Consider the following 25,223-nt stretch of genomic DNA (forward strand, 5'->3'; position numbering starts at 1 on the left):
ATGGTGTGCTTGAACGATGAGTCAAATATATTTGAATTACTGGAATAATTACAGGAATAAATGCATTGATAGTCATTTTTTCCCCGATATTTCTTCTTTATTCATACCCCGCTTTAAATGTAAATGTGTCACCTAAAAGCCGAGTAAAAAAAGAAACAAAGACTGTTAATTGCTTGAATGAATATAAATAATGTTGTGTAATAATCCAGTGTCAGTGACAGTAAGTGGGAAGTGAGCACGCTGAGAGTGCCTTGAGAATAAAAAAGAGTGCTGGTGAATGTATATGCTCATGAATTAATCTATAAAGAGTGTGAAAGGAATTAGCTGTGGGGAGGGTGTGGCATGTGAGAGTGTGGAGTGTGACTGTGGAAAACAAAGCAAACATGTGTGTAGTGTATTATTTATGAATGAATGTACAGTATGTATGCCTGCAAGTCATCATTCACATGTATTTTGCAACTATAGCAAGGAAAACAATACGACTGCACTAAGATCATAGACTATACCGATTTGATGTTTCGTGTTTCAAGGATAAAATTTTAGATGCTATGATCGCTATATTTTTTGTTTCTGCTGGTCTGATCTCCCATGATCCTTCACAGGGATGTCTACCACAACATAGAAGCTTTGGACCCAGAAAAGCTCAATGTATTCCGCACAGTTCGGGAAATCACAGGTGAGTAAAATTGCTTGCACTACATTCCCTGCGCATGCATGCTAATAAACAATAAAATAAATAAATATGAACTCCTCTTTTTATTCATATTCACACACTTTCATGCATATCTGTGCTCATCTCTGTGTGTATTTGCTCAAGTCTCCTCCCCCCTGAGACTGTCCACAGCAAGGACAGACAACGCAGCATAAGATGAATATCAGATGAGTCTTTCAATCTCCTCTGTGTCTCTGCTGCTTCTCCCTCGGGGAGTCCCTAGCCTTGAGTCTCACAGTCCCAGCTCTCCCTTCACGCACCATGAAGAAAAGATCCAGAACATGTGGTGCGCATCGTTAATCCTCCAGCTCCCCTATGCCACCGCGGCTCCTCGGCTGCATGTATACTGTCATCTTTCCAGACATTTGACAATGCCATCAGAAAGAAACCTTGTATCTCCGCCGTGACGCTCCCTCATGCAGTGAGAAAATATGACATTTTTGACTTATGAAGGGGGGTTGACACAAGCAGAAGATCTATGAAACTGAACCCCCTTTCCCCTTATAAATACACTACATTTTACTTGTTGATTTAGCAATATTAATTTATTTTTTATTTATTGTTTTGTAGAAAAAAGTCGCCCCGGAATACAAATGTTTCTGTTACATATTTGACCTTGTTTACAACAGATGGCAAGAAAATGTTAGTGTACTTAAAGAGGGGGTATTTTGCTGTTTCACATTTTAAGACGTAATGTTACAATGTTGGATATCCAGACTAAACGTGGGTGAAGTTTCAAATCTGTAGCTAAAAGTATGTTGGAGTAATCCCCATGCTTCTCAGCTCAGTCTGCAGGCTGCTGTGAACGCTAAGTTTCACACTGTTTTTTTCAGCAGGCTTCGGAGAGCTACCCAATCAGAATAAAGTGGGCTTGTAGGGGCGCGGTTTCTTAAAGGGACAGAGCTGAATGAGTCGCATCAGGCAGCGGATGTATGAGGGCCTGCACAGAGCACCAGTGTGAGAAAAATGAGGAGTTTTTTTACTGTAAATTATGCTAAGATAATCCACAGGTATCACAACACTAAGAAATATGATGCTTGAAATTAGCATAATACCCCCCCTTTAATGGTAATTTGTTTCATTGAATATACAGGGCGACAAGCAAAAATAGAATACCAGGATAAATATAGTAGTAGTTTTTCCTACCTACACAATCATACTACTAATTCTTTTGTGGAGAGGATACATCCGTCTTCACGACCTAAATATGTTTCAAATTAAAGCAGTTATTCAACTAAAACACTTGATCTGTGATTGACTGGCCATCAGTCAAGGGTGTACCCCGCCTCTCGCTTAATGACAGCTTGGATAGGCTCGAGACCCTCCGCAACCCTGAACATGATAAGCGATATGGACAATGGATGGATGGATGGACTTAGTTTGTTGTAACAAAGTAGACAAAAAGTAGTTCTGGTTTTGAAGTATCTACAAATAAAAAATCACCAGATTATCTTAATGTGCTCAATACCGTCATGTACCTTTAATGGAAAATAACAACTGACCACAGAAGTCAATTATAGCTCAGTAGTTCGCTTCTTTAAAGGTCAGCCCACAAATCACATCTCAGTGTGGGTTTGTTTGTCTTTCCAACAAGATGCAATTAATTGGTCATTAATGGATTGATCTTTGTACCGCATGTGCAACCTTAAGGAGGAAAAACCGAAAGAAAGAGATCGGAACAGAATTTTTTTTTTATAAATTGGTTAACACTGTAGATGGAAGCTCTTTACTCGTCTTTCGACCACTCAAAACACTTTTACATTACTGTCATATTCACCCTTTCACACACACACACACATACACGCTTACAGTGATGGCAAAAGCTGCTATGTAAAGTGCCCGTCTCCAATCAGGTTCATACACCCATGGCCTACCTTCGGGAGCATTGTGGGGTTAAGTGTCTTGTAAGGACACTTTAACATGTGGACTGTAGCTGTCAGGGATCAAACCCCAACCTTCCGATTGAGAGACGACCGACTCTGACCAATGAGCCACAGCTGCCCACTGAAACGGGCAAACAAGACAAAACAAACTGATAAATCTATATCGTCTTGTAAAGTGCAAAAAGCATCTCACACACCTGGATTGTGCAGGGATTTCCTATCGCTGATCGTGCAAGAAGAGATTAAAGTGATTCTGCAAAAAACGTTTACGAAGCAATCTCAGTCATTAACTGCACAATTAGCCGCTAAGTATACACATTAATTTCAGATTCTGAGCTCAGTATATACGAAATACACACATTTTTATGGTTCCTTCAAACATAAAAACTGTGCAATAATAACAGTAATGGAAAACTAAACCAGGATTTTTTTTTTATGATGTGGACATCCCATGTATTCCAAGCTGTGTGTCAGCTCAGCTTGTCATCTCTCGGAGCTGTCAGGAGAACGTGACTTCTGACAGAGGAAGCCAACCTGCCTCTGTGGCCCCAAGGTCACAAGTAGCATTGCTCCAGCTTTCAAATGAGCGCTCATCCTACACCCCGACACACCGACCTGTCTCTCAAAGTCTTTTTTTTTCTCTCTTCAACTCCTGCGTCTCTTTTGTCAGCTTCTTCACAGACATGCCACCTAATGAGTGGGCGATAGACTCACGCAATTTAGCATAAGTGTGTTTCTCAGTGTTGTTAGTCAGAATGTAATCACCACAACTCAAGCACTCTTAACCTTTACCTGTGCTCACACGGCCTTCTTCTCTGCTTGCTCCTATGCTGTCATTTGCTTTCTGCGTTAGTTTTTCACTGATGTAGTTTTTAAAAAAACATGTCCTCTTAATTTGGGTTTTCTACACCAAACTTTTTATTGATGGCCGTTAGAGGAAGGAGCTTTTTTTTTTCTACCACAGCAAAAACAAAGTACTAAGACAACTCCCCTTATGACCCTATAAGACTAATCTCTATTTACAGATTCTACGTAGTAGAATAGTCTACATAGTAGAATCTGTAGTCAGGGACATGGATTTCCGGGACGGCAAATGTTCTGGTTTCCATTTGAACTACGCTTGCAGTCCGAGTAATATTGACCAATCACATATCAGCAGGCTGCGGCGTATGCAAGAAAAATAGTCCGTGAGGACCGACCTGACAAAGCTTGAATTTTTACTTCTTACAAATCTGCATCATGATGTTTACATTTCGGCAAAGGTAGGACCCGTTAATAACAAGTAAATCACAAGAAAACGGTTTCTCTTTTTATAACAACGCAGCATGCGGAAAAGGAAGTCTTGACGGGAAGTCGCTTATCGCTTACCGCCCAACATGTTCACCGCTGTCCCCAGAGGCTATATCGTCTCAGACATGTGAGATTGGTATGAGACAGATGTACTTCTCTCCTGATTAATTGAGGCACAGAAAGGGCCAGTTCGCCAATTTCAACCTCAGTCCTATCATGCTGTTACTGTGCCTTTGGAGGACGCTATCCGTTCTCCAAGAGGCCCTGGAAAACCTCTGGCACACTACGTAAAGCGTGTCATCTGGCAATGCACGCTGGGTGTTGTAGGAATGTAGAATGGGCAAAACCACGAGCTGTTTGTACAACTTTTTCCACAACTATGGCGCCAATTTCAAACATTATTGCTTCTATTGATTACAGAGAACACCAGCTTTGACAGACAGTGGCTTTTTCCAGGGGCAAATTTCTCCTTTAAACTGGCAACCTTTAATTGTAGACACATTTTTATGTATTTAATGAGTAGTATCAAGTTTAGCAGGTAAAAAAGTGCAATATTTTAATATGCATGCTTGATAGTACATATGCTTCAGTGCACTCCAAACACGCAGGGTTTGCAGAGAATCAATACCTACCTTATACATGCAAAGCATATGTTTGCTATCAGCTATGTATTGCATTATCACAGGCCTGCACAGTATGCAGCAGGCTGCAGCTTGTTACCTTGATTAGGTTGCAACCCCTGGACAGAGCACTACGGAGGTCTGTGAGGTGCAGAGCTCAGCAGGTCTTGTCATTAAGACAATTAGCGCCAACAAGTACAACACTAATTATTCTATAGCCCTGCTGGTTCTCACTGTATCCTGAAGTACACACCAGGAGGTCTGAGGTGGGGATCCAATAAATAAGATGGACAAATTTCAAGACATGTAGCTTTCATAAACAACTTTTCAGCGCTAATTTAACTTAAGGATTCTGTATGAATACACAAAACACTATATTTGAATGCCAGCCATCTTTATACCTACATTTCATCTTCTGTTGGAGCAGTTTACCTTTGTACCCTTGCATAAGAAAATCTCCAGTGTGAGGATGTGCATCAAATTCACCTCATGTCCATTTGCTTGGTGTCTGATTCCTCACAATTACCTGACTTTTTTCTTTTCTCATTTCCTCATCAAACACTCTTAATAAGCATCCGCTCAGACCCTGCTGCTGTTCAGCTGGGATTCACACAACTAACAAAATCATGTCCACCAACTGAGAGAGGTGCTGCTGAAGGTTATTGCTCTCTTGTGGACAAACCATGAGTGGCCTTCTTCTCAGCATCTCGGCTCACCTCTCCACCTTCCCTCCTTGTCTGGATAAACAGAGTAACACCTCCTGTGGGAAGAACACACGTTTTAATATGACGGAGGCTGAATTCTGTTCATTGATTGGAGAACGCGTCAAACTGCCCATCGCACGCTCAAGGTTTTATCAGGAAGGCGATACAGCAGCAGCTCTCTGTTTTTTCTTTTCTACCTGGAGTTCGCTTACTTCCTGCTTCTCTTACCTTCACTCCCCCCTCCTCTGTGTATTTTTCTTGGTCTGATAGCCTCATCCAACTGCTTTGTTTGTCCTCTGGTGTTGGCTTGGGGATTGTACTCCCTGCCGTTTCTCTACTAAATATTTCATAATTCTGAATTCATTATTGATAATCCTAAATGAGCCACCGCCATCCTCTCAGCCGTTCATCTAATCATCTAAATGATTCAACAGTAGGGAGGCAGATAAAGGAAATGCAAAAAAATATTGATATTTAAAACTTTACACACGTCATAGCTGGCACCAAACTCCTCTGTGGACGTCCTGTGCCTGTAACGTTTCTCTGGCTTAGGACTGCTTGGCTGGCTTCAGATGAGACTCAGGTGGCGTGGTTACCGTGGGCCGGGAATGTGGCTAATTCCAGAGAAATGCCAGCCCTTCCAATTCATTTTATTCCTGTCACTGTGCGAAATAGAGGGGATGATTGACAGCTCCAGTCTGTCAGAACTGGTGACTCATTATAACCTGTCTGTGTGTTTGTCCCTGTTTAGGCTTTCTGAATATCCAGTCTTGGCCGGACAACATGACCGACTTGAGTGTTTTCTCCAACCTGGCAACTATTGGAGGAAGAGCGCTGTACAGGTACACACCTGAGAATATCATTTTCTGCAATTGGATATGTTCTTAGTGCCAACACTGCCGCGAACAGAGCTCAGTCCTAAAAGTAAAAGGCATATTCTGATTCTTCATAAAAAGATTGATCTGACGATGATTTAGCTTTTCATTAATCTCTATAAATAGACATCTGCTTGCAGCTGCAGCTAACAATCCATTCTTAACCCAGGGATATGCTTAAAACTACGTGTTTGCATGTGCATGATAGCTGCCACGCGTTCCCTGCGTCTGTTCAGAGCGTCGGCTGTGCACGTCCTCAAAAATTAACGCTATGTGTACGCGAGATGCAGTATGCACATGACTGGTAGGACAATGTCGGAGAAGCAGAGTGGGGGCGGTGCAGACGGCGTGTTCTGTCGCTGTTTCTGCCGTGATCTCAGAATGAACATAAAAGTAACCTTCTCGAGTGTCGCCATGTCTGTCGCTTACATCCCACACATCGAGTAGGTGCATACAGCCTGAGCTCTCTGGTGTGCCCTCTAGAGGTTTCCTCCAGTAACACGTGTAGTGCATAGCAAATTATGGGAGCAATTATGTTCATGACGCAGAAGGTTGTGTATGTGAACGCTAGGTTAAAAAGCAAGTAGGCATATATATCCAGGCTTAGACGTCATGTCTCAACTCCAACCCCATTCTCATCTCTCTAGTTGCTATTTGGAAGCCTCGGAAAGTTGGCCATCGCCTCCAGAGGCTATATTGTTGTCAGACGATAGCTGATGGGTTCTGAGATTGGCTAACTGGTACTACATGTGGGGAGATTTAGTTAGATTTTTTGCCAAAAAAGGTTTGTCTGAACCCAGAGCTCTTTGCTAAAGAAGAAAGAATAAACAAACTGACAATTTAATTATAATTTTACACAATTAAGGGTGCTGTGCCAAGTTTCTTTGAAAACTCGATTTCATTTATTTATTTATTTTATATACAGTATATATATTAGCCTTTGCCTTTTTTGAGGAGGTTAGTGGAATAGAGTTGGAAATGAGGGAAGAGAGAGTGGGGATGACATGCAGCAAAGAGGCAAGGGTCGGAGTTGAGTCTAGGGGCACTGCGTCGGGTACTGTGCCTCTGTACATGGAGAACCGTTTTAACCGCTGAGCTAAACTGTTGCTATTTATTTTTAGTTTAGGAATCTTTAAGGTTATACAAATATTTTGAGCTTGTGTTTGCATAGATATTTCTTAAAAGTTTGAACCTGCATTGTCAGCATCTCCTGTTCTTCTTCACCTTTGCCGACACATTGCTGCGCATCTTGGAGCCAAACTGTCCCCTGGTTGAGGAATTGTCGTTTTTGTGCACAACACTAACCTGCTCCATAGGTCTACCAGGGATCAAAATCTCTGAAGGAAAAATTCAATGTATACACACTGTTGGAGTTTAAACTCAAAGATATCTAAGATGCGCTGACAACTGCAATGAACTGACACCTTGGTATGTTGAGCCTCTATAATCAGTGCTTGATTTAATAAAGTGACGTTTTTTATTTATCAGAAATACAGCTGACATGAGCTGGAAGACTTGGCTGGAGCTAAAACATCTTTTTTGCGTTGGTTTTGTTTTGACATTTAAGACGGTAACTTGTTCTAACCCAGCTCATAGAGCATAATTATTTATCATTAAATTTTTAGTGTTTCTCCAAAGGTGCTCGAAAAACTTGCTCTGACATTTGGAAGAAAACAACGTGTGCGTCTTTGCAGCTGAATGCACAGTGGAGATGCAGTGTGACTTCCTGTGTGTGCGTGTGTGTGTGTGTGTATGTGTGTGTGTTTGTACCTGAGTTTGTACATGAGGGAGTGTGTGCATGCTCTTGTGTGTCATGCACCTGCGGAAGGAAACAGCAGGCTGCCGTACAAATTACAGCCTGCCACCCACCCTTATCCCGAGCTTGATCCTGCATAGTACTCTGTCTGCCTGATGGCTCTGACTCCCCACTGGCCTCCTGTCATTTTTAGACTGTGCAAGCGGGGCATAGGAGGATGGTTTGGGGTAGTTTTGAAGGAGTGCTAAAAAAAGAGGCTTGAGAATAGAATTTTAAAAAGTTATATTGTTGCAGCAGCATGTAGCAAAACGTGGCAACAATGAAGAATGAAGCAGTCACAGTATGTTAATTAAAGTTTAACAGCAAAATAATATCACAGGTCTAGATGGAACATTGTATCATTGTAAAATAATGATACCTCAGTGCAATTATTGTACACAAACAAGCCGATGGTGGAGATAATTGTTAGCCTTTATTTTACTCCTGTGGTGCTGTTTAATGGTACAATTTTATTTCAGCATTTCTTTTTAAATTAAGACCACATTGAACTGTTGCTGCTTGTTTCCTCACGTTAGCACTTAAACATTTGTTTCCTCTGTATGATTATTCAACTATTCAACTATTTAATTTAATATTTTTTTAATATACTGTATATATTTTTTTATTGATACAACATTTATTTTAGAGTTCCATTGCACCATCTGACTAAGTGCAAAGTTCTTAAAGCTCCTTTGAGGAACTTTCGGTTTGTGTTGATTTTGGCGCCCCCTGTGGTCAAAGCTGTACCTCTTTACTGATTTTGTCCTGTACATACTTAAGTGGTGTTTTTTTTTTTTTTACAAAAAATCTCATCCTGCTTTCTTTAACAGTCATATGTATCACTCACTTTACATTTCTACCCTGGAAAACGTAAATAAAGGCAGCGCGCAGTTAATCTCCTCGTCTGACACCTACCCCCGCCAGCTGTTTCAGGCATTAAAAATAACTATATAGAAATAATCAATCTTGTCGCTGATCGTCTGGTTTGCTTTTGTAGGTCATAAAGAGTAATTAGAATTAATTTCAGTCTGTTTCATAAGCAACAAAAAACTCCTCATTGGAGCTTTAAAGAGGGAGTATTATGCTGTTCACATTTTAAGACGTATATATAATGTTACAATGTTGGATGTCCAGACTAAACGTGGCTGAAGTTTCAAATCTGTAGGTAAAAGTATGTTGGAGTAATCCCCAGGCTTCTCAGCTCAGTCTGCTGGCTGCTGTGAACGCCAGGTTTCACAGAGTTTTTTCTACACTTTGTGACGTCACAAAGTGCAGCCTCGGCAGGCTTTAAAGAGCTGGCCAATCAGAAGAATGCTGGCTTGTAGGGGCGGGGTTTCTTAAAGGGACAGAAATGACTGAGTCTTTTCAGTCAGAGGCTGTAAAAATTTGAGTTTTTTTAACTGTAAATTATGCTATGCGACTAATACCCCCCCTTTTCACAAACAGGCTTGTATCTGTAGCTCTGTCACTCCATTGCATCAATCATTTCCCATAAGAATTACCTTGTAATAATTAAACCATGAGCAGAATCTCTCCCAAACCTTTAACCCACGGTTCTGGTTATAGATATGTGTAAAAAAAATTCCATTCAGAGGAAGTTTTCATAAGAATATCATGCAACCTTTATAAATAGGTGATATGATGACATGATGGGGAAAAAAACTGACTTATGCATCTAAACCTTTGAAATAAATCTTCTCTCTTCCTCTCCCTGTTCCTCTGCACCTCTCTCTCTCCTCCTGCTCCTCTCATCTTCCTCCCCTCCTGTCTGGCCTTCTCTTCCTCTCACCTCCACCTGTTCTTCCCTCTCAGTGGGATCTCTCTGCTGGTGCTAAAACAGCAGGGCATCTCTTCACTGCAGCTCCAGTCCCTGAGAGAGATCAGCGCTGGCAACGTCCACATCGCAGAGAACAGCCAGCTCTGCTACTACAACACCGTCAACTGGACGAGACTGTTCCGCGCGGTGAACCAGAAGGTTCTGATACGCAACAACCGAAGCCCGCAAGGCTGCTGTAAGTTGATACTAAAACCATCATAAACACTAAAACTAGGACTACAACTAAAATCTCAGTTGTCTCATCAAAGATACCACCGTTTCAAAAGGGGTCCCGGACAAATACCACGTGATGTTAAGCCCAGTTTTACCATTCTCTTGCCACTGTTTGGGGTTTTTTCACAGCTTAAGTCAGTTTGATTGGTCAGAATTCCCACGTAGGAAGTATGCAAAGAGAGAGAACAAGAAAAGAGAGATTCACGGACATTAATGTTTTGTTGTCGGAGGTTTCTTAACCTTTACATTGTTCCACAGCTCGATTAATTCCACTCTCCTTTAGTTTTCTACTGAACAGTTTGAATACCGCTGTATTCTTGTGTGTTTCCACAGCCATTTGTGAAATTGTTTGGTCAGCCCACATTTCTAGTAGAGCCATCACCTCGTCGCTCCCCCACGTTTGTCCACTGGTCATTTTGCAGCCTGGCTGCGTGACAGTTTTCAGCAAGTGTCAACGCCCAATAACAACCCACAATGCACAGTTTTTTGGTTTGCTTCCTATATTAGGTCCTACTTTAAATCTGATTATGTTCTCAGCTGAATCGAACCGGACTGTGGTTCGTTTGGAAACGGTCCCGTCTTGGTCCGGTGATTGGTCCGCACCAGAGTTTGGATGTGTGTTGTCTACGAACCAAACCTGTCAGGTGTGAAAGCAACGTTAGACTAAAAAAATTACAAATATGTGCTCTATATCTGCATGCAAAGCATTTGTAGTAACCAAAAACACCAAATAACAGCTCCTATAGTTTATTCCAACTAATAAGTGAAGCCTTAATTTAAGAATGCAAACTAGTATGATCACACCTTTGCCTAAAGCTGCCTAAAGATATATAGTATCCCCACATCACATTACTTTAGAAACACTCCTGTCGCGCATTGTTGTGTTCCAAGAACGGAGCGACTGTGCCATGTCTCGCACTTTATCTTGTAAACTAGCCCAGTTTGTATAGTGTTTAGGTTTGATAGATATGTGTAAGTGTTACAAAAGTACCTCTTATTCTAGTGTCTCCTGTTTTGGGATGTTGGCAGCGACACAAATCAAAGACTTGATCAACAGAAATGCCTAACGACCACATTTAATGGCCAAACAAACCCTGCCCAGCCTTGATCAGTTGAACCAATCAGAGGGGTCTCCCCACTTTTACCTACACTTAATAGAGGCCTCATACTGGCTATTGCTGCAACATTTAACCCTTAGTTAAAAGTTCATGAAGTCTTTAAGCCGTGGGATGTTTAAAATGTATCGGACTTCTGCTAATTAAGCTAAAATATATCATCAAACCTCTCTCTAAATCTCTGCCTGGGATATCGTCTGACAAACCTTTTGGAGTCTCTCAATAATGGAGTGTGCTGAAAGCCTTTATGGTATTGCTCTCTCTTATGTTGTATTTTTGTATTCTGGTCTTACCTTGTGCAGCAGTTGTGCAGCTCCAGACACCAGAGCGAGTTTCCTGCTTCTTCTTTTACAAACTTGCTCACAAAAACATTTCTCTCCACACACAATAGTTGGTAAGAATCCTGGTTCAAATTTAGACAGAAGTCTTCCTATAATCCATCACATCAGTGCTCATGCTTCAAAGCAACAGATACGAGTCGAAACAAAGTCGTCGTCTCTATTATTCTCCGTCTGTTGAATGAGCGGAACAATTATCTCACTAATTTCCAAAGAAAACCAAAAACAATGATCCCATCGTTAGACTCATTAACCAGAAGCGCCATTCGGAGAAGGCAGAGATGGTTTGGCCAGATGAAATTAGGCAAATATCTGACGTGGCGAGACAAAAATTGTGCCTCTAAAAATGGAAGCGCTTTTATTATATCACTGCCACAAGTGTTAGGACATTATTCATTTATGTATAATGTTCATTAATGAGCCAGTATTTGCATTATTGAGTTGGCCCCTTTTCACTGCTCATGTGCTCCTTTCCCCTGGGCAGTTCCTTAGTGTTGGGCACACACACACACACACACACACACACACACACACACACACTCTCTCTCTGTGACTTTGAAGACTTTGGGTGAGACTCAAGAGTCACACACTGCTCTCCTTGACACAGCTCTGCATGTGTGCATCAGAGTGTGTATGTGTGTGTGTCAACACTTGACTGAGCCTAGCAGGGACTGGGAAAGGGCAGGACTCTTACAGGGCAGCAAAGACGGAGGAGGAGGCATGTGCCCTATTATGGATTAATGTGTGTGTGTTTAGCTGTGGTGATGTAAAAATTGTCTTTAGGTAAGATCACACTTAAAAACTTTTCATTAGGTATGTTCTTGTCAATGTCGAGCTCAAATCAAATCATCCACCGCATTGATTCTGAAAACATTTCAACACTCTTCCAAGAAGCTGATGTTAAAAGTTACTCAGACTTCAAATCAGTCAAATTCTTCTCACCCATTGAGGCCTTTTTTTCTGACTTTGCATTGATAAACTCGAGCTGAGTGCTTCTGGCCGGTCTGCTTTGAATCTGATATGATATTCTGTCTTTAGCTTGACAGGTTGGTCTTCAAATGGAGCGCTCTCAGAAAGCCTGCCTGGGTTAAGTTTGGGTGATGATTAATCTTTTTAAAAAATCTCTTCTTGCTGCTCAATTTCTTTTACATACGCTGTAATTTGACAGTCAGAGCCTGAATGAAGTCTTGTTGTGAAGGGTAAAACTAGCATGGGAAATAGCTGAGAAATGGTGTTACAGTTGAAGCGTTATCACTTGCAGACAGGTGATTAAATCGAGTCAATATCTGGTGAAGTTAACCATAGTGTTCAAAATGCTGCTAAACTTGGAAAGTGTTTGACATTAAAAACAAGTTTCTGGTCACTAGACCTGCACCAGGACAAATATTGGCATAGAGGGAACCCCAGAGCCTGCGACAGGGCCCTTAAACGTACTGTTGAGTGAAGGCTCATTAGCAATAAAATGTCAGCGTTTTATAATGACATTTTTAGAGTACAGGCCTAGGGGTGATACATGAGAGAGAAACGTGTTTTGTTTGCTTCACACATTTCTTCAAAAGGTCAAATCTTGAGATAGCAAATGTGCTGTTATTAGCCCCATCATTGCAATTGTGGGATCATTTTAAACACAAAGGGCTGTTACATAATGTTAGCTGTCTCAATAAAGGGCCATGGAAAGCACCAGCATGGTAAACACAAGCAGGGGTTTTGTCTCATTGGAGCTGATTTAACATCACCCTGACTCTTCTGCTAAAGGCTGGCCCACACTAAAAGATGTTGAACATGTGAGAGACCCCACACATGATGACAGCAAATGATGGATTTAACTGTTTTGTTCCTGTAGTGTGTGGAGACAAATGATATGACTAAAACAGTCCCGACTCTTACAACTGGACATCTTGCAAAATCTCTCGTTGGCAAACATGACTGTAGAGTAAACAAACATGGTGGACGATGGTGGACGAGGGCGAAACATAGTTTTGGGACTAGTTTTTACTGAAAAGTCAGGAAGAAAAAAAATTTAAAAACTATTGATGACTTTATGCTTCGCGTTTGCTTTTGCTGCCATGGCCATGTTGCGCTTCTTCCTTCAGTCAGCTTGCTTCGTTTCGTTCCACGTGACAATCCACAGTGTGCATGCTTGGCTGTCCTTGGTTTCCCCCCCCACACAACAGGATATCCCGCATAAGGACAATCTGGCAAGATAATCTTTTGAACCATCGAAAAATCAGGACTTTGCTTACTTTTGTTGGAAAAGGGCAATCGCCCCAAAATCAGCTTGATTATCTTGCAGTGTGTACCCCGCCTAACTGCTGTATATTTAAAGTCAGGACAAATTACAACTTTATCACTTATGAAGAGTTCTGATCAGCCATTGGGACTGTGGTTGTGCAGATAGAACTTACTGACTATTCATTTAAATAACCCCTTCATGAGTGACATAGAAAGAGAGCTGTAATCACGCAGGGAGATTAAGATGAGTGTACCCTTCATTGATTGAAGCCATTGTTAAAGGGCCAGTTCGCCGATTTTCAGCCTCAGTCCTATCATGCTATTATGGGGAGCTAATGCCATTATGGTACTAAAAAAATGCTTTTTCCCTCTGTGCCTTTGGACGCTATCCGCATCTCAAATGGGCCCTGGAAAACTTCTGCTGACCACGTAAAATGCGTCATCTTGCAGTGGCCAGGGAGCTTGCTAAACTACACTTCCTCAACCTCGGATGCTGCCTCTGATGTCATGTCTCGTTCAAAATCGTCAGGTTTGAAATGTAGACTGCAGACCTGAAGGTTTTTTAGACGTCGTATTTCAGATTCTTTTCGGAACCATTGCCTGCAGCGATCAATGTTCTTGACTGGAAAACAGTCGTATTTCACTCCAGCGTCTCCCCCCTTTCCTTTCAGAGGGAGGTGCGCAATGCACGCTGGGTGTTGTAGGAATGTAGAATGGGCGAAACCTGTTTGTACAACTTTCTCCACAGCTATGGCGCCAATTTCAAATATTATTGCTTCTATCGATTACAGACAACACCAGCTTTGACTGACAGTTGTGTTTTTAGGGTTGAGTTGCTCCTTTAATGTCATTAGTAACACCTGTGCAACTGTCTGCTGTTGATAAAAGTCTGGTGTTCCATATAACCAACATACAAGCGGGTATAAATATGAAATACTCCAGCTGATAGGAGATAATGCAGACTAGTTTCAAAATCAAAGTTGTCTCAAATAAAGACATATTGGTCTTTATGGTGGCAAAGGTGCTCTTGAAATTATAAAGTCTTAAAACAGTAAACTTTAACTTAAGATAACTCCTTGGTTCTAAAATTAAAGCAAAAGTTGTCGGCCTATTTTGTTGTCCCAATTAGCACAGGGACAAGGTTGATTTCCTCAGCTGCCTGCGTGTACTCTAGCATCTTCAATGGCTGCCCTGCCTTGCTTTAAATGCTGCCTTTGATACACACGAAAGGGATGAAGCAAACTTAATGCAATAGATGAGTTCCGGCTACACCTCTCCCCACAACCCTTTTAATCTTTTCACAGCTCTCTGACAGCTCTCTCTTTTTGTTTGGACACATTATTCATATTCTACTTTAAGTCTTTTTTCGTTAGTTGTCTTTAATTTTACAGATGTTTTTTTTTTCACTTCTCTTCCTTCTTTCTTATCTTCATCACCATCGCTTCCAGTTATAAGCCCTTATCATTATAATCATCATACCCCTGTTCTCTTGTCTCCCGGGGGACTCCAAAAGGCACCCTTCGGTTCAGGCCCAATGGGCTTTTGTTTCCCAACCGTGTCAGAAACATCTGACGCTGGTATCGTTTTGATCTTGCTACTACAGTGTAGTTAAAAGCCATCCACCCTCTCCTCCTCCCTTGTTTATTTCCTCTTTTCTCTCCAACACCCTTCATTGCTCCTTCTCCTCATCTTTCCCTCTGCCTGGTCAGTTTACCTAAGGCACTGGAAGCCCAACAGAGGTGGTTTTGTCTCTTGTGAAAGGGAATGCTTTCATCCTCTGCCCTCAAAGGAAGCACTTGATTTCTGTTTTCTCCATGTATCTGCGCGCTTCTCTTAGAATTTTAAGCATTCTGAACGAGGCTACGCTGACACTGAGGCATAGCCCCTGGCTTACATGTGGCCAGGACCTCGGAAAAAAAAGTCTGTTCAAAAGTCACGTCGGATGCAGATGGGATGATTAAAGGTGGGCAGCGCTGTCACCGTGCCACTTCAACACTCGCTTTTTGTCACTGTAATGGTCTCAGATGTAGCAACCTTTGTAGAACCGAGGGACCGGCGCACGGGACAGAGAAAGATAAGAGATCCAGACTGGAGAAGAGAATAGAACAGAGTGGATGTAATGGCCTGAGTCTGTTGCTACTATATGAGAAACAGCGAGGCCGAGACAGAGGGAGCAGCATACAGATTGCTCTATGAATGGGCCGGGAGAAAGAGGCATTCTCTTTCTGTAAAGTAAATCCAACCCACACTTTTCACGCCTGTGTCTTTGTAAATCAAAGGGCTTTTCATTACTGTCCAAACAGCTAAAAAAAAACTTGTTTGTGCAGCTATGGATTTTGTGTTTCAAAGTAACTGATGTTTGTGGATTAAAGTCTAAAGAAAGTCCTCAATTTAATATTTAACAAACATTCATTTGAGCGTTTCGATTGAAGTAACTAGACGAGCTGAAAGGCCGTGATTCAAATCAAGCCCTTCAAAATAAAAGACAGTTAAGTTCCAGGGATGAGTTTTCACCTTCTATCTTGCAAGTGGAAGTTAAATCAACAAGTCTGCATGCAGGTGCAAGTGCTTTCTGGGTCCCACTAGTGCTTCGTCACTGTTGGCTCAGCATATTTATAATGAAGCAACACAGCCAACTCCTTTGCTAGCTCCAGAGCGAACCAAACCACACAGACATACTGCAAACTATATACACGACGGCAATGAGCTAATAAACGTAATGTTTTAAGAGTTGTTGCCTGGATTGAGTGGGAGTGTTTTGTGGGAGGAACTAGGTCGTCTTCCAGTTCATGCAGGAGGCTAATTACTGTGTGACTGTTCAGTGCGTATTGTTTGCGAAAGCCCCACACTTCTTCCTCTGTCTCGCTGCAATTACTCCTACCGTTGTTTAGGAAAGTCATCCCCACAAAAACACCTTTTATAGACCACTGCAAATTAACAGCTGCTCTGCGGAGGCGAGGAAATATAATGCAGAAATGAACCCTTGCAAATTGCCCCGGCCTTTAGTACATCCAGTCCTGTGTCTTCGTAAATAATGGGACTATTTTGGCTAATTTCATAAGCAGCTAATTTGGGGGAAATTTGGATTTATTATGTGCACCTGCACTGAGTCATCAGAGCACTCTACATGATTGTAATTCTGTTTTTGTATACTGTTCTTCTTTGTGTCGGAGCAGCGAAGGAGCGCATGGTGTGTGACGCGCTGTGTTCAGATGGCGGGTGTTGGGGTCCTGGCCCGGACCAGTGCCTCTCCTGCAGACACTTCAGCCGTGGACGAACGTGCGTGGATACGTGCAACCTTTATGAAGGGTGAGTTATGCATGAGCATGCACACGTACGCACTCGGATACATCCACATTGTGTCTCTATCATCCAGACTGGGAAATGAATAACTGCAGCACATATCCAAAAGTGTAACAAACCACTAAGTGTGTGCATGTCTTCTCTTTTCTATTTGATGCTCAATAAATAAAACAAAGCACTTAATCACAAAGGTCCCATTCTCGATCATTGTGCTTTTTTTTTAGGTTGTTATTAAACTTTCATAGCTACAATTTTTCAAACTGACTTACTCACCACAAGTGTTAAAAAGAACACGGTGAATAAAGCTGCCAGTTTTTACACCACACTTATTTCAGATCAGCCTTAAACTGTTAAAATACAGTGGCTTACCTTGGATCAATACCAGCACACCTATCTTTCAGTAGACACTTTTAGCGACTCAAACATTAGAGAGATAATAAAGTACCATGTGCTGGCCTTTTCTTACATAATGTGCAGCTTCTATACTTGTCGAGATGCCACCTCTCTCCTCTCCCTCTGCCGAGTGCACATGCTGTGTCAGGCCGACAGCAAGATAGAGGTTCATTTGGGAAGTAAAAATAGTACTCCTTAGCCTGTTTATTCTCATCATGTTAGGAGGGACATCTGTGAGTCAAATTACAACAACACTTTCGGAAAACCAAGAAAAAAAATCGAGATTTAGGTGCACCACTTTCTTCTTTTGGTCAGGTAAACCAGGACATACAAACATCTGCAGGGAATCAACACACAAATAGGCCGATTGGCATGAACTTTATTTTGTCATTTTTTGCTAAATCAGTAAAGGAAAGGAACAAAAACTCATGTTGCTTTTGGTGGTTTCAGGTTTTCACATTTTTCTGCATATCTCCCTGATTTATAAAGACTTAATTTTAGAGGTCACTGTGTTCCCTGCGCTCCCTCCCAGCCTGTCAGCATTGCAATGTATCGTCCAAGCCAGACCTTTGATGTACAGAAAAGGAACATGTGTGCCAGGTCTCTATAGTAACCAATGAGTGCACTTTAAAGTGGACTCATTGACATCAAGGACTTTTTTGCAAATTTTATACGTCTCATCCCACTGAATGGCCGATACAGCACACTTGAAACCATAGAAAGACATACAGTATAAAACATATTAATAAATTGATGTACATATTAATAAGTACCTTTTAGTTTGTGCCAGCTGCTGGACAGTTAAGAGGTCTTCTGGGAGAAAACTTTTCGCTATCAGACTTAAAGAGCAACTTGCAGGTTACATTTTTTATGACATTAATACTCAATCTTGTCAGAAAACGGCTGTGGAAAAGGTTAATCCTTGATTTCATATTGTGTACAAGACATAAGGGCACAAAGTTAGAGGAAAAAGTAGCTGTTTTCAGTAAAGCTGCTAAAAAACGCCTTTTTCCCAATGTCGTGTCATATTACATAACAAGAGGGACTCGCGGTGTCCGACTCTGCCTTAGCTCAATGTGCATAAGTAGGTGGTAGTGAGGTTAAGCCGTCGTATCGTCTTGTGTGGATATTATTTCAGTAGTCTAACATTGCATTACACCAGTTCTTATGACGGTTAATGTTTGCATTTGTGCCAGTTGCACAAATAAAGTTGCATCAAGCCCAACGTTTTCCTGACAGGAAGAGGAACGGAGCTAGCTTTTGTGGGTGCGTTTTTGTGCAGGTAAAGAGATGGAGCTTTGGGACGGGACACACAAGCACCTATCAAACAAATTATCAAGAAATTGTCACTGCTCGCTCTTCCTCTCTGGCTCTCATACACCGCTGTGGCACCGTAAAACGTATGGATTTACCGTTATACAAGGCGATACCAAATACAACTGATACAAGCTGACACTCACGCATCAGTAACTGTAATGGGTAAACATTAATGTTCCCACTTGCTACTACTCATGATCTGTTAAAGCCTTTGGTAAGTGATAAACTTTAAATTGTTGTGATGTGAGCACAGCGTTAGATATCGCTCATCACGACATCTGCCCAGTTCTCCACTGGTTCTCCTCACACTACAGCTCCATGTTTCTCCTGTGGCCGTTATTTCCTGGCCCGTTCCTGGTCTCCATGACGCCTAGCGGTCCGTCATTGATTCACTGGGGTCTCCAACCTGCAAGTCGCTCTTTAAGTATCAGGAATCATCTGCCTGAGTTTGTAAATGTGCTTTTTACTATCATCATTCTTTCTGCAACAATTACAGGTAACCCGTGCAGTAAAGATCAAACTGATTCATTTATGAAGTATTTGGCAAAACCCCCTGCAAGAGCATTCTGCATACAGTATTATGTGTTCCACTGATCAAATGTAGGACAAATACATCAATCGACTCACATTCATGAATAATAGTGTTGGAATTTTTAAGCAATCTTCTATAATTGTAAAACCTGCTGCACCAACCTGCTCATCAAAACTTCAGCACCCCTAGGCTCTTTGGAACAGCTTTCAAGTTCAGGAGTGATTTTTCTGTTTACTATGAATAATGTTTAAGAGCCGGGGGCTGCAAAGAACAATTAAAGACGTAGTGCTAACGCTCACCCCTGCAGAGTTGCAACACTATAGGGGTCCCTTGACTTAAAAGTGATAATATCACCCTCAGAGTGGAAGGTGACAAGAGCAGAACACCTGGTGAGCTTAATTAATAACATTTTAGATGAGTTTACCTCGCAGAAGTGCTTAAAAGATGCTTTTATGTACACTTTAAAGAGTCTTAACTCAATCGCAACATCTTTGGTGGCTGCACTGGAGAGATATGAGGAGGACCCGAAGGTGCTGTTAGGGCAGGGGGGCTAGGCGTGTCACTGCGTGTCACAGTCACTGCTTGCGCACGGGGCCACGCCCTGCCTACCTGTCCACCTGCACGTCAGCACCACCCACACCGTCAGCGTTACAAGAACCACCAGCACATCATGTGGCAAATATGGTCACTGAATGCAACTATTCCCCATTGTCACACTGTGTGTTTCATAAGCATGCTTTAAATATGTCACATTTCATTATTGTGTGCGCCTTTATTGGTGTCTGCTTTGTTTTCATCAGTTTAATCGAATCTCCAAGTAACCCTGTTAACATTTTTGTAACAGCACCTTTGAGAATTTGTCTAGCAGTACAGCAAATCCACCAGAACAAGGATCACATGACAGAGTGCAGGACGTATTTCAGGTGTTCCGGACACAAACGTATACTTGAATACTAAGGGGGGAATTCGCTGAGAATGAATTGCGACCGCTGATAGCTCCATAAATTGCGCATCATTTGCACCCGCTATCTGCTCCGTCTCAAGGTCCGATTCACAAAGCAAATTGCACTGATGATATTGAAGTGCAAACATGCCCATAAAGTTTCACAGATCCGTGCAGTTGCTTTTGTTTTGTGTCTGACTGTGTGGAGGAGCTGTCTGCACCTCAACTCTGTGCTGCGCGGTGCTGCGCTCTCAGGCATTAGTTGAGCGCACACTGACGGATCATAACTCCATGCACAGATCGATGATGAGCAGGGAGAGGAGGGGGCAGCTCTTTTAACAGTTCATTGTAAAGTCCAGCCTCGACAGGTTTTTGCTAGTTTAACTGTATGTAATGCAGCTTCATTTTTTTAAACGACCGTGCAACAGCAACTCGTCCATATAAGAATCCCTGTCATGCGTAACGGCTCCACACTGTCTGTGTGTCTGTGTCCCTGTGCTGAGGTTGAGCCTCGCACAGCCCCGGACTTATTGGTCTCCGGAATATAATAATAATGACAATTTATTATTAACAGATTGTTTTTACAGACAAATACATGCTTTGATCACACATAAAGGTGGAATTGTCGCCATGATCAGGCGGTAATAATTTCACTCTAACTGCTGGTGCTGTAAGCGCTGGCATTTGTGAATTAGGTGCTTTTTGCCACGAGGCTCATTTGCATGGAAAGGGGCTAAATTTGCCCCGAATGTTTGCATAATGACTCATTTAAATACGCGCAAACAGCACCGGAGCCCAGAGACGTTGTTCGCTCTGCAGTGCTCTTTGGAGTGCATTCGACCCTCTGCGTGTGCTTTGAGAATGAGGCGTCTTTTTCGTGTCATTTGCAGGTTTAGCCGGCGCAAAAGCCACGCAACCCTTTTGCGAATTCCCCCCTGAGTGTAGCATACACTGCTTGCTAATATACAACAATGCAGATGTATTTCAAGCTAGAAAAATGGCAGTTCACTTATAATCAATCATAAAAAGGTTCATTATTGACTGCAAATGTGATAATTACACCTGTCATGTCTATCCCTTAACACTGACAAGGAGTACACAGCAGAACTTCATGCAACAGCCTTCAAGTCTTAAGCCACAGTGATATCTTCCAGCTACGCTGCAGCCTTTATTATTTTATCCGGCACACGCCCAGACAAAGCCTCACCTCCCCCACCTCCTGGAAGGTTTTATGAAGGCCAGATGAAGCATAATTAATACTAATTTGATGTAGATCCCACTGGGCCAATGACATTTTTTTTTCTATTGCTGAGACTGAACATTCTGTTTTCCCTCACTGACCAAAAAAGAACCCAAAATTCATTCTCCTTGTCCTGCAGTGACAAAGGCAAAATGCCAGCTCAGCGGCGCTGTGGTCACATTTAATGACTTTTCCAGGCCACTCCGGTGTTCTACCATTATAAGGGGATTGCAGAAATTGAATAACAAGGCACTTAATTTAATTGATTTTTGAAAACGTTGCAACCCTCGCAGGTACCGCTGCACCTTTCAACTGTGTCGACCTCCTGCGTGATGGTATCAGTGTTACGGTTAGCTAATTAGCTACAAGGCTTGTGGGTGTATCATGAGTGTGCATGTGTGTGTTTGAGACTGCTTTTTAATGCTATGACAACATCCAGTGACCTTACCATCCTTTATACGCTCTTACTAGCAAATTGAAACTGACAAATATAACCAGCATTAATATCCGTCTTCTTTGCTTTGGAAGTGGCATCTTGAACTCTGTAAATGATTTCATCAATGTAGTCTGAATCGATTCAGACTTGTGTTCAGCAGCAAGAAGGCTCTCAATGTTTTTCAGTGGTTATGAAACAGACTGAAATTAATACTGGTGCCTCTACATGAGCTACAAAAGCAAACAAGACCATCAGCGATAAGATTGATTATATCTTTAGAGTTATTTGAATGCCTTTAACCACTGTTGGGGGGGTTAGGGGTCAGACGAGATGATTAACTCTGCGCTGCCAAATCAGCCTTTTTTCTACATTTTCCAGGGCAAAGACTCGAGTGACACGTTTGAATGAAAAGAAAGACAGGATTTTTTGTTGGTTTTTTGTCTTACACATGTACAGGACATGAAAGGTACCGCTGTACACAGGGGTAGCCAAAATCAACACAAACCACAAGTTCCACATAGGAGCTTTAAGGGGAATGTTCTCTGAAGTAAAATGTGACATACATATTCAGATCAGTATTAAAGGGACAGTTTGGATTTTTTGAAGTGGGGTTGTATGAGGCACTTATCAATAGTAAGTGTACGATGTACAGTAGATAACAGTCAGCACGGCCCCTGTTAGAAGAAGCCGACCAGAGTTCCTACACGGAAGCTAAGATAAGGATCGCTGCAAATAGGGCCACAAGTACCACTTAAAAGAGTCCTACATATAAACAAACATTTCAGTTTAAGTGTACGCTGTATTTCAGTTTTTTGTCACTGCTTCACCTTGGTGTCAGACAGCCCTTTCCCTCTGCCATGTATACCTACGCATGCAGCGCACGCTACTGGATCAGCTGTTTGGGTCAGCGGTTTGTAGAAGAGACAACAATTAAAAGAAAATACAATTCTAGTTCTGTTCGCGGTGGGGACTAGAGAATATTGTTTTCCTACGTATGTCTTGTGTATTATGTCGTATGTCAGCTGCTTGAGTCAGAAAGTGCCGTGGCTAGCGCACACTGAGATCAAACTTTTCTGAAGATATCCCCGTTGATGCTTCATTGTTTTGTTTCTGGACTGTTTTAACAAAGAGTGTCCTGGTTATCTTATAGATGACACCGAGTTCTGTTGAGTGATAATGGCGTTGATGGCAGCTTTATTTAAGCTGTTAAGTGTGTTGACTGATATGTTCAGATGGTACGCTACGCTATAGAGATAATCGCAACCGAAAATGGCCATCTTATTAAGGCTCCTACAGGATGAATGAGTGCACCAACTGAGTATTATTCATATTCTAAAAAATTAAGAGTCCATACTGTCTGTGGACACAAAGCTATTATTGCTCTACTTCACAAATAATATGTTGCTCCCCTTCTTGTCTCTCATCCCTCTCTCATGCCCCTCCCATCTTAATCCCTCCCTCCATCCCTCTCCCTCTTCTCTCTCAGGGATATTCGAGAGTATGCCAACGGGTCAGTGTGTGTGGAGTGTGATGGCCAGTGCGAACGAGCCGACGATGACTCTTTGACCTGCAACGGTCCGGTAAGCATGCTCCTGTGGACAACAACCCTGAGGCAGACTGAGGGTATCATTTCACTCACAAATGTCGCCTGGATAAAAAGAGGGAGGAGAGGTGTTTTTAAAGTTTTCTTTATGTGTTCTATATGTTTTTACCAAGCTGTTAAAGAGAGTGCACTAAACACCAAAAAAAGGCCTATCACTGATAGGCAAAGGTGAAGTTCTTTAAGCTGAAAGCCACAGAGCAAAGAGCTAAGACAACTGAGATAAACAAGCTGGCAGTGAATATCAGCTACCTTAAAAAAAGCAAGATTAAGTATTATTTGAAAAACAACATTTAAATAATTTTGTAGGATAGGCTCACGGCAGAGTTTCCCTTGTGCTTCACTCATTGGAAAGTAAGAATGAATTTGAAAAACATTAACTTGTTTTGCCTTTGTTGAATCACGATTTTGGCCTCCCATGATAAAAATAATTCATTGACGGTGATATTAACGTTTAAAATGTGTGCTCGGCCTGTAGAAAACTCAGCTGTGTATCAAATCAAGCGCTCCCTAAACTAACAGCCACTCCACCAGGGGGTAATTGAGAGGTTTTGGCTTCACCTTTGGAGGAGCTGGCCTGTCATGTCATAAGCGCCTACCTTGCAGGGGCAGGTAATAGATGAAGAGTAAACAACAGAGAGCAGTATGTCGGTTCAACAAGTGACCATGTTGACTGGCAGCTTTCAGACGAATGCACCTGTGGTTGTCATAGTTACAGCAGCTGTTGAAAGCAGGAAGAGAATACGTAGCTGTCCCCTCAATGTATATCTATCTGTCATGTCTTTGAAGTGTGTCATCTAGGCTACTAAGGCTCAGTCCAGTGTTGCCAAATGTTCGAGATTTAGCCACTTTTCAGACCCTTGGTGACTTTATTTCTAGAAAGCAACTAGCGACAAATGAAGCGACTTTTTCATACCAGTGAAATATACCCCTTTCCTTTTCTGAATTTAACATGCTGACATGGGTTTTTTGGACCCGGGAAGACCTGCTTATAGATGCCGATTGTCTCTGTTCTCATTGCCAGTGGAGTATAATCCTGTCTGTCATTTTTGTGCTGACAGACACAAAAACAGTGAAGATGTTACGTTGGTTAGGTCTTTATTGTTCCTATTATTCATTCAGTCTGTTTATCAAACTCAGCGGCAACCAATTTGGAATGATGTTTGAGCGCTGCTTGGAAGGAGACTGGCGGAATTTGTAGCTGAGATGACGAGGAGTCGCAAAAGTTAGGGGGCGGAGATTAGCGTGTCGACACAGGTTTTGTGTTCCCATCATTGCCAATCGGAGCCAAGGTGATAATTACCTGGGTCTACTGCAGAGTCATTTGACCCAGGTCTGAATGCCGATTGTAGCCTTTCCCATTAAGCAAAAAAGCTGTGTGTTAGTGGCTTTTTTTGACCAGTGGGAAAGCGGCTATATATTATATTGTAATTCATTAACATGTATGCTGAGTAGTCACAGCTCATGGCCCCTTTGCTAGCAGCTTCAAATTAATAATAATAGTAATAACATTATTTATAAAGCACCTAAAAACAAGAGTTTACAACATCCTTTGACAACGAAGCAAAGCAAAACAAGAAAAGCAAATCATAAAACCAGCAGATCAAAAGAAACAGGCAAGGCACAGAACCAGCAAATCACAAGAACAAGCAAAGCGCAGAAACCAATGACAGGAGAACCCACACAACATGGCCCGGTACGAGACCGAGGGGACAAAGCAAGAAGAAGTAGAAACAATAAATAGAAATAAAACAGCTAGTCAAGATAAAAGAGAGGAAATGAAGCAAAAAGAGAAATTAAAGCTCTAAAAGCACAAGAGCAAATTAATACATAAATAAATAAAAC

The 25,223-nt window shown here is 41.9% G+C and overlaps 1 protein-coding gene across 2 annotated transcripts in view; it reads left to right on the forward strand.

The window, feature by feature from the left end:
• LOC138592323 (receptor tyrosine-protein kinase erbB-4-like) overlaps window positions 1–25,223 on the forward strand; it is a 345,482-nt gene that overhangs the window by 235,362 nt on the left and 84,897 nt on the right. For both annotated transcript variants that reach the window (XM_069663079.1, XM_069663080.1), the window contains exons 10-14: window positions 603–676; window positions 5,961–6,051; window positions 9,692–9,891; window positions 16,791–16,923; window positions 23,265–23,358. In XM_069663079.1, coding sequence (XP_069519180.1) covers window positions 603–676; window positions 5,961–6,051; window positions 9,692–9,891; window positions 16,791–16,923; window positions 23,265–23,358 — 592 coding nt within the window. The remainder of the gene's footprint in view (window positions 1–602; window positions 677–5,960; window positions 6,052–9,691; window positions 9,892–16,790; window positions 16,924–23,264; window positions 23,359–25,223) is intronic.

Source organism: Semicossyphus pulcher, unplaced genomic scaffold (assembly GCF_022749685.1).
Source record: "Semicossyphus pulcher isolate SPU_LCO1_2020_fin unplaced genomic scaffold, fSemPul1.0.p SCAF_15, whole genome shotgun sequence".
NCBI lineage: Eukaryota > Metazoa > Chordata > Actinopteri > Labriformes > Labridae > Semicossyphus > Semicossyphus pulcher.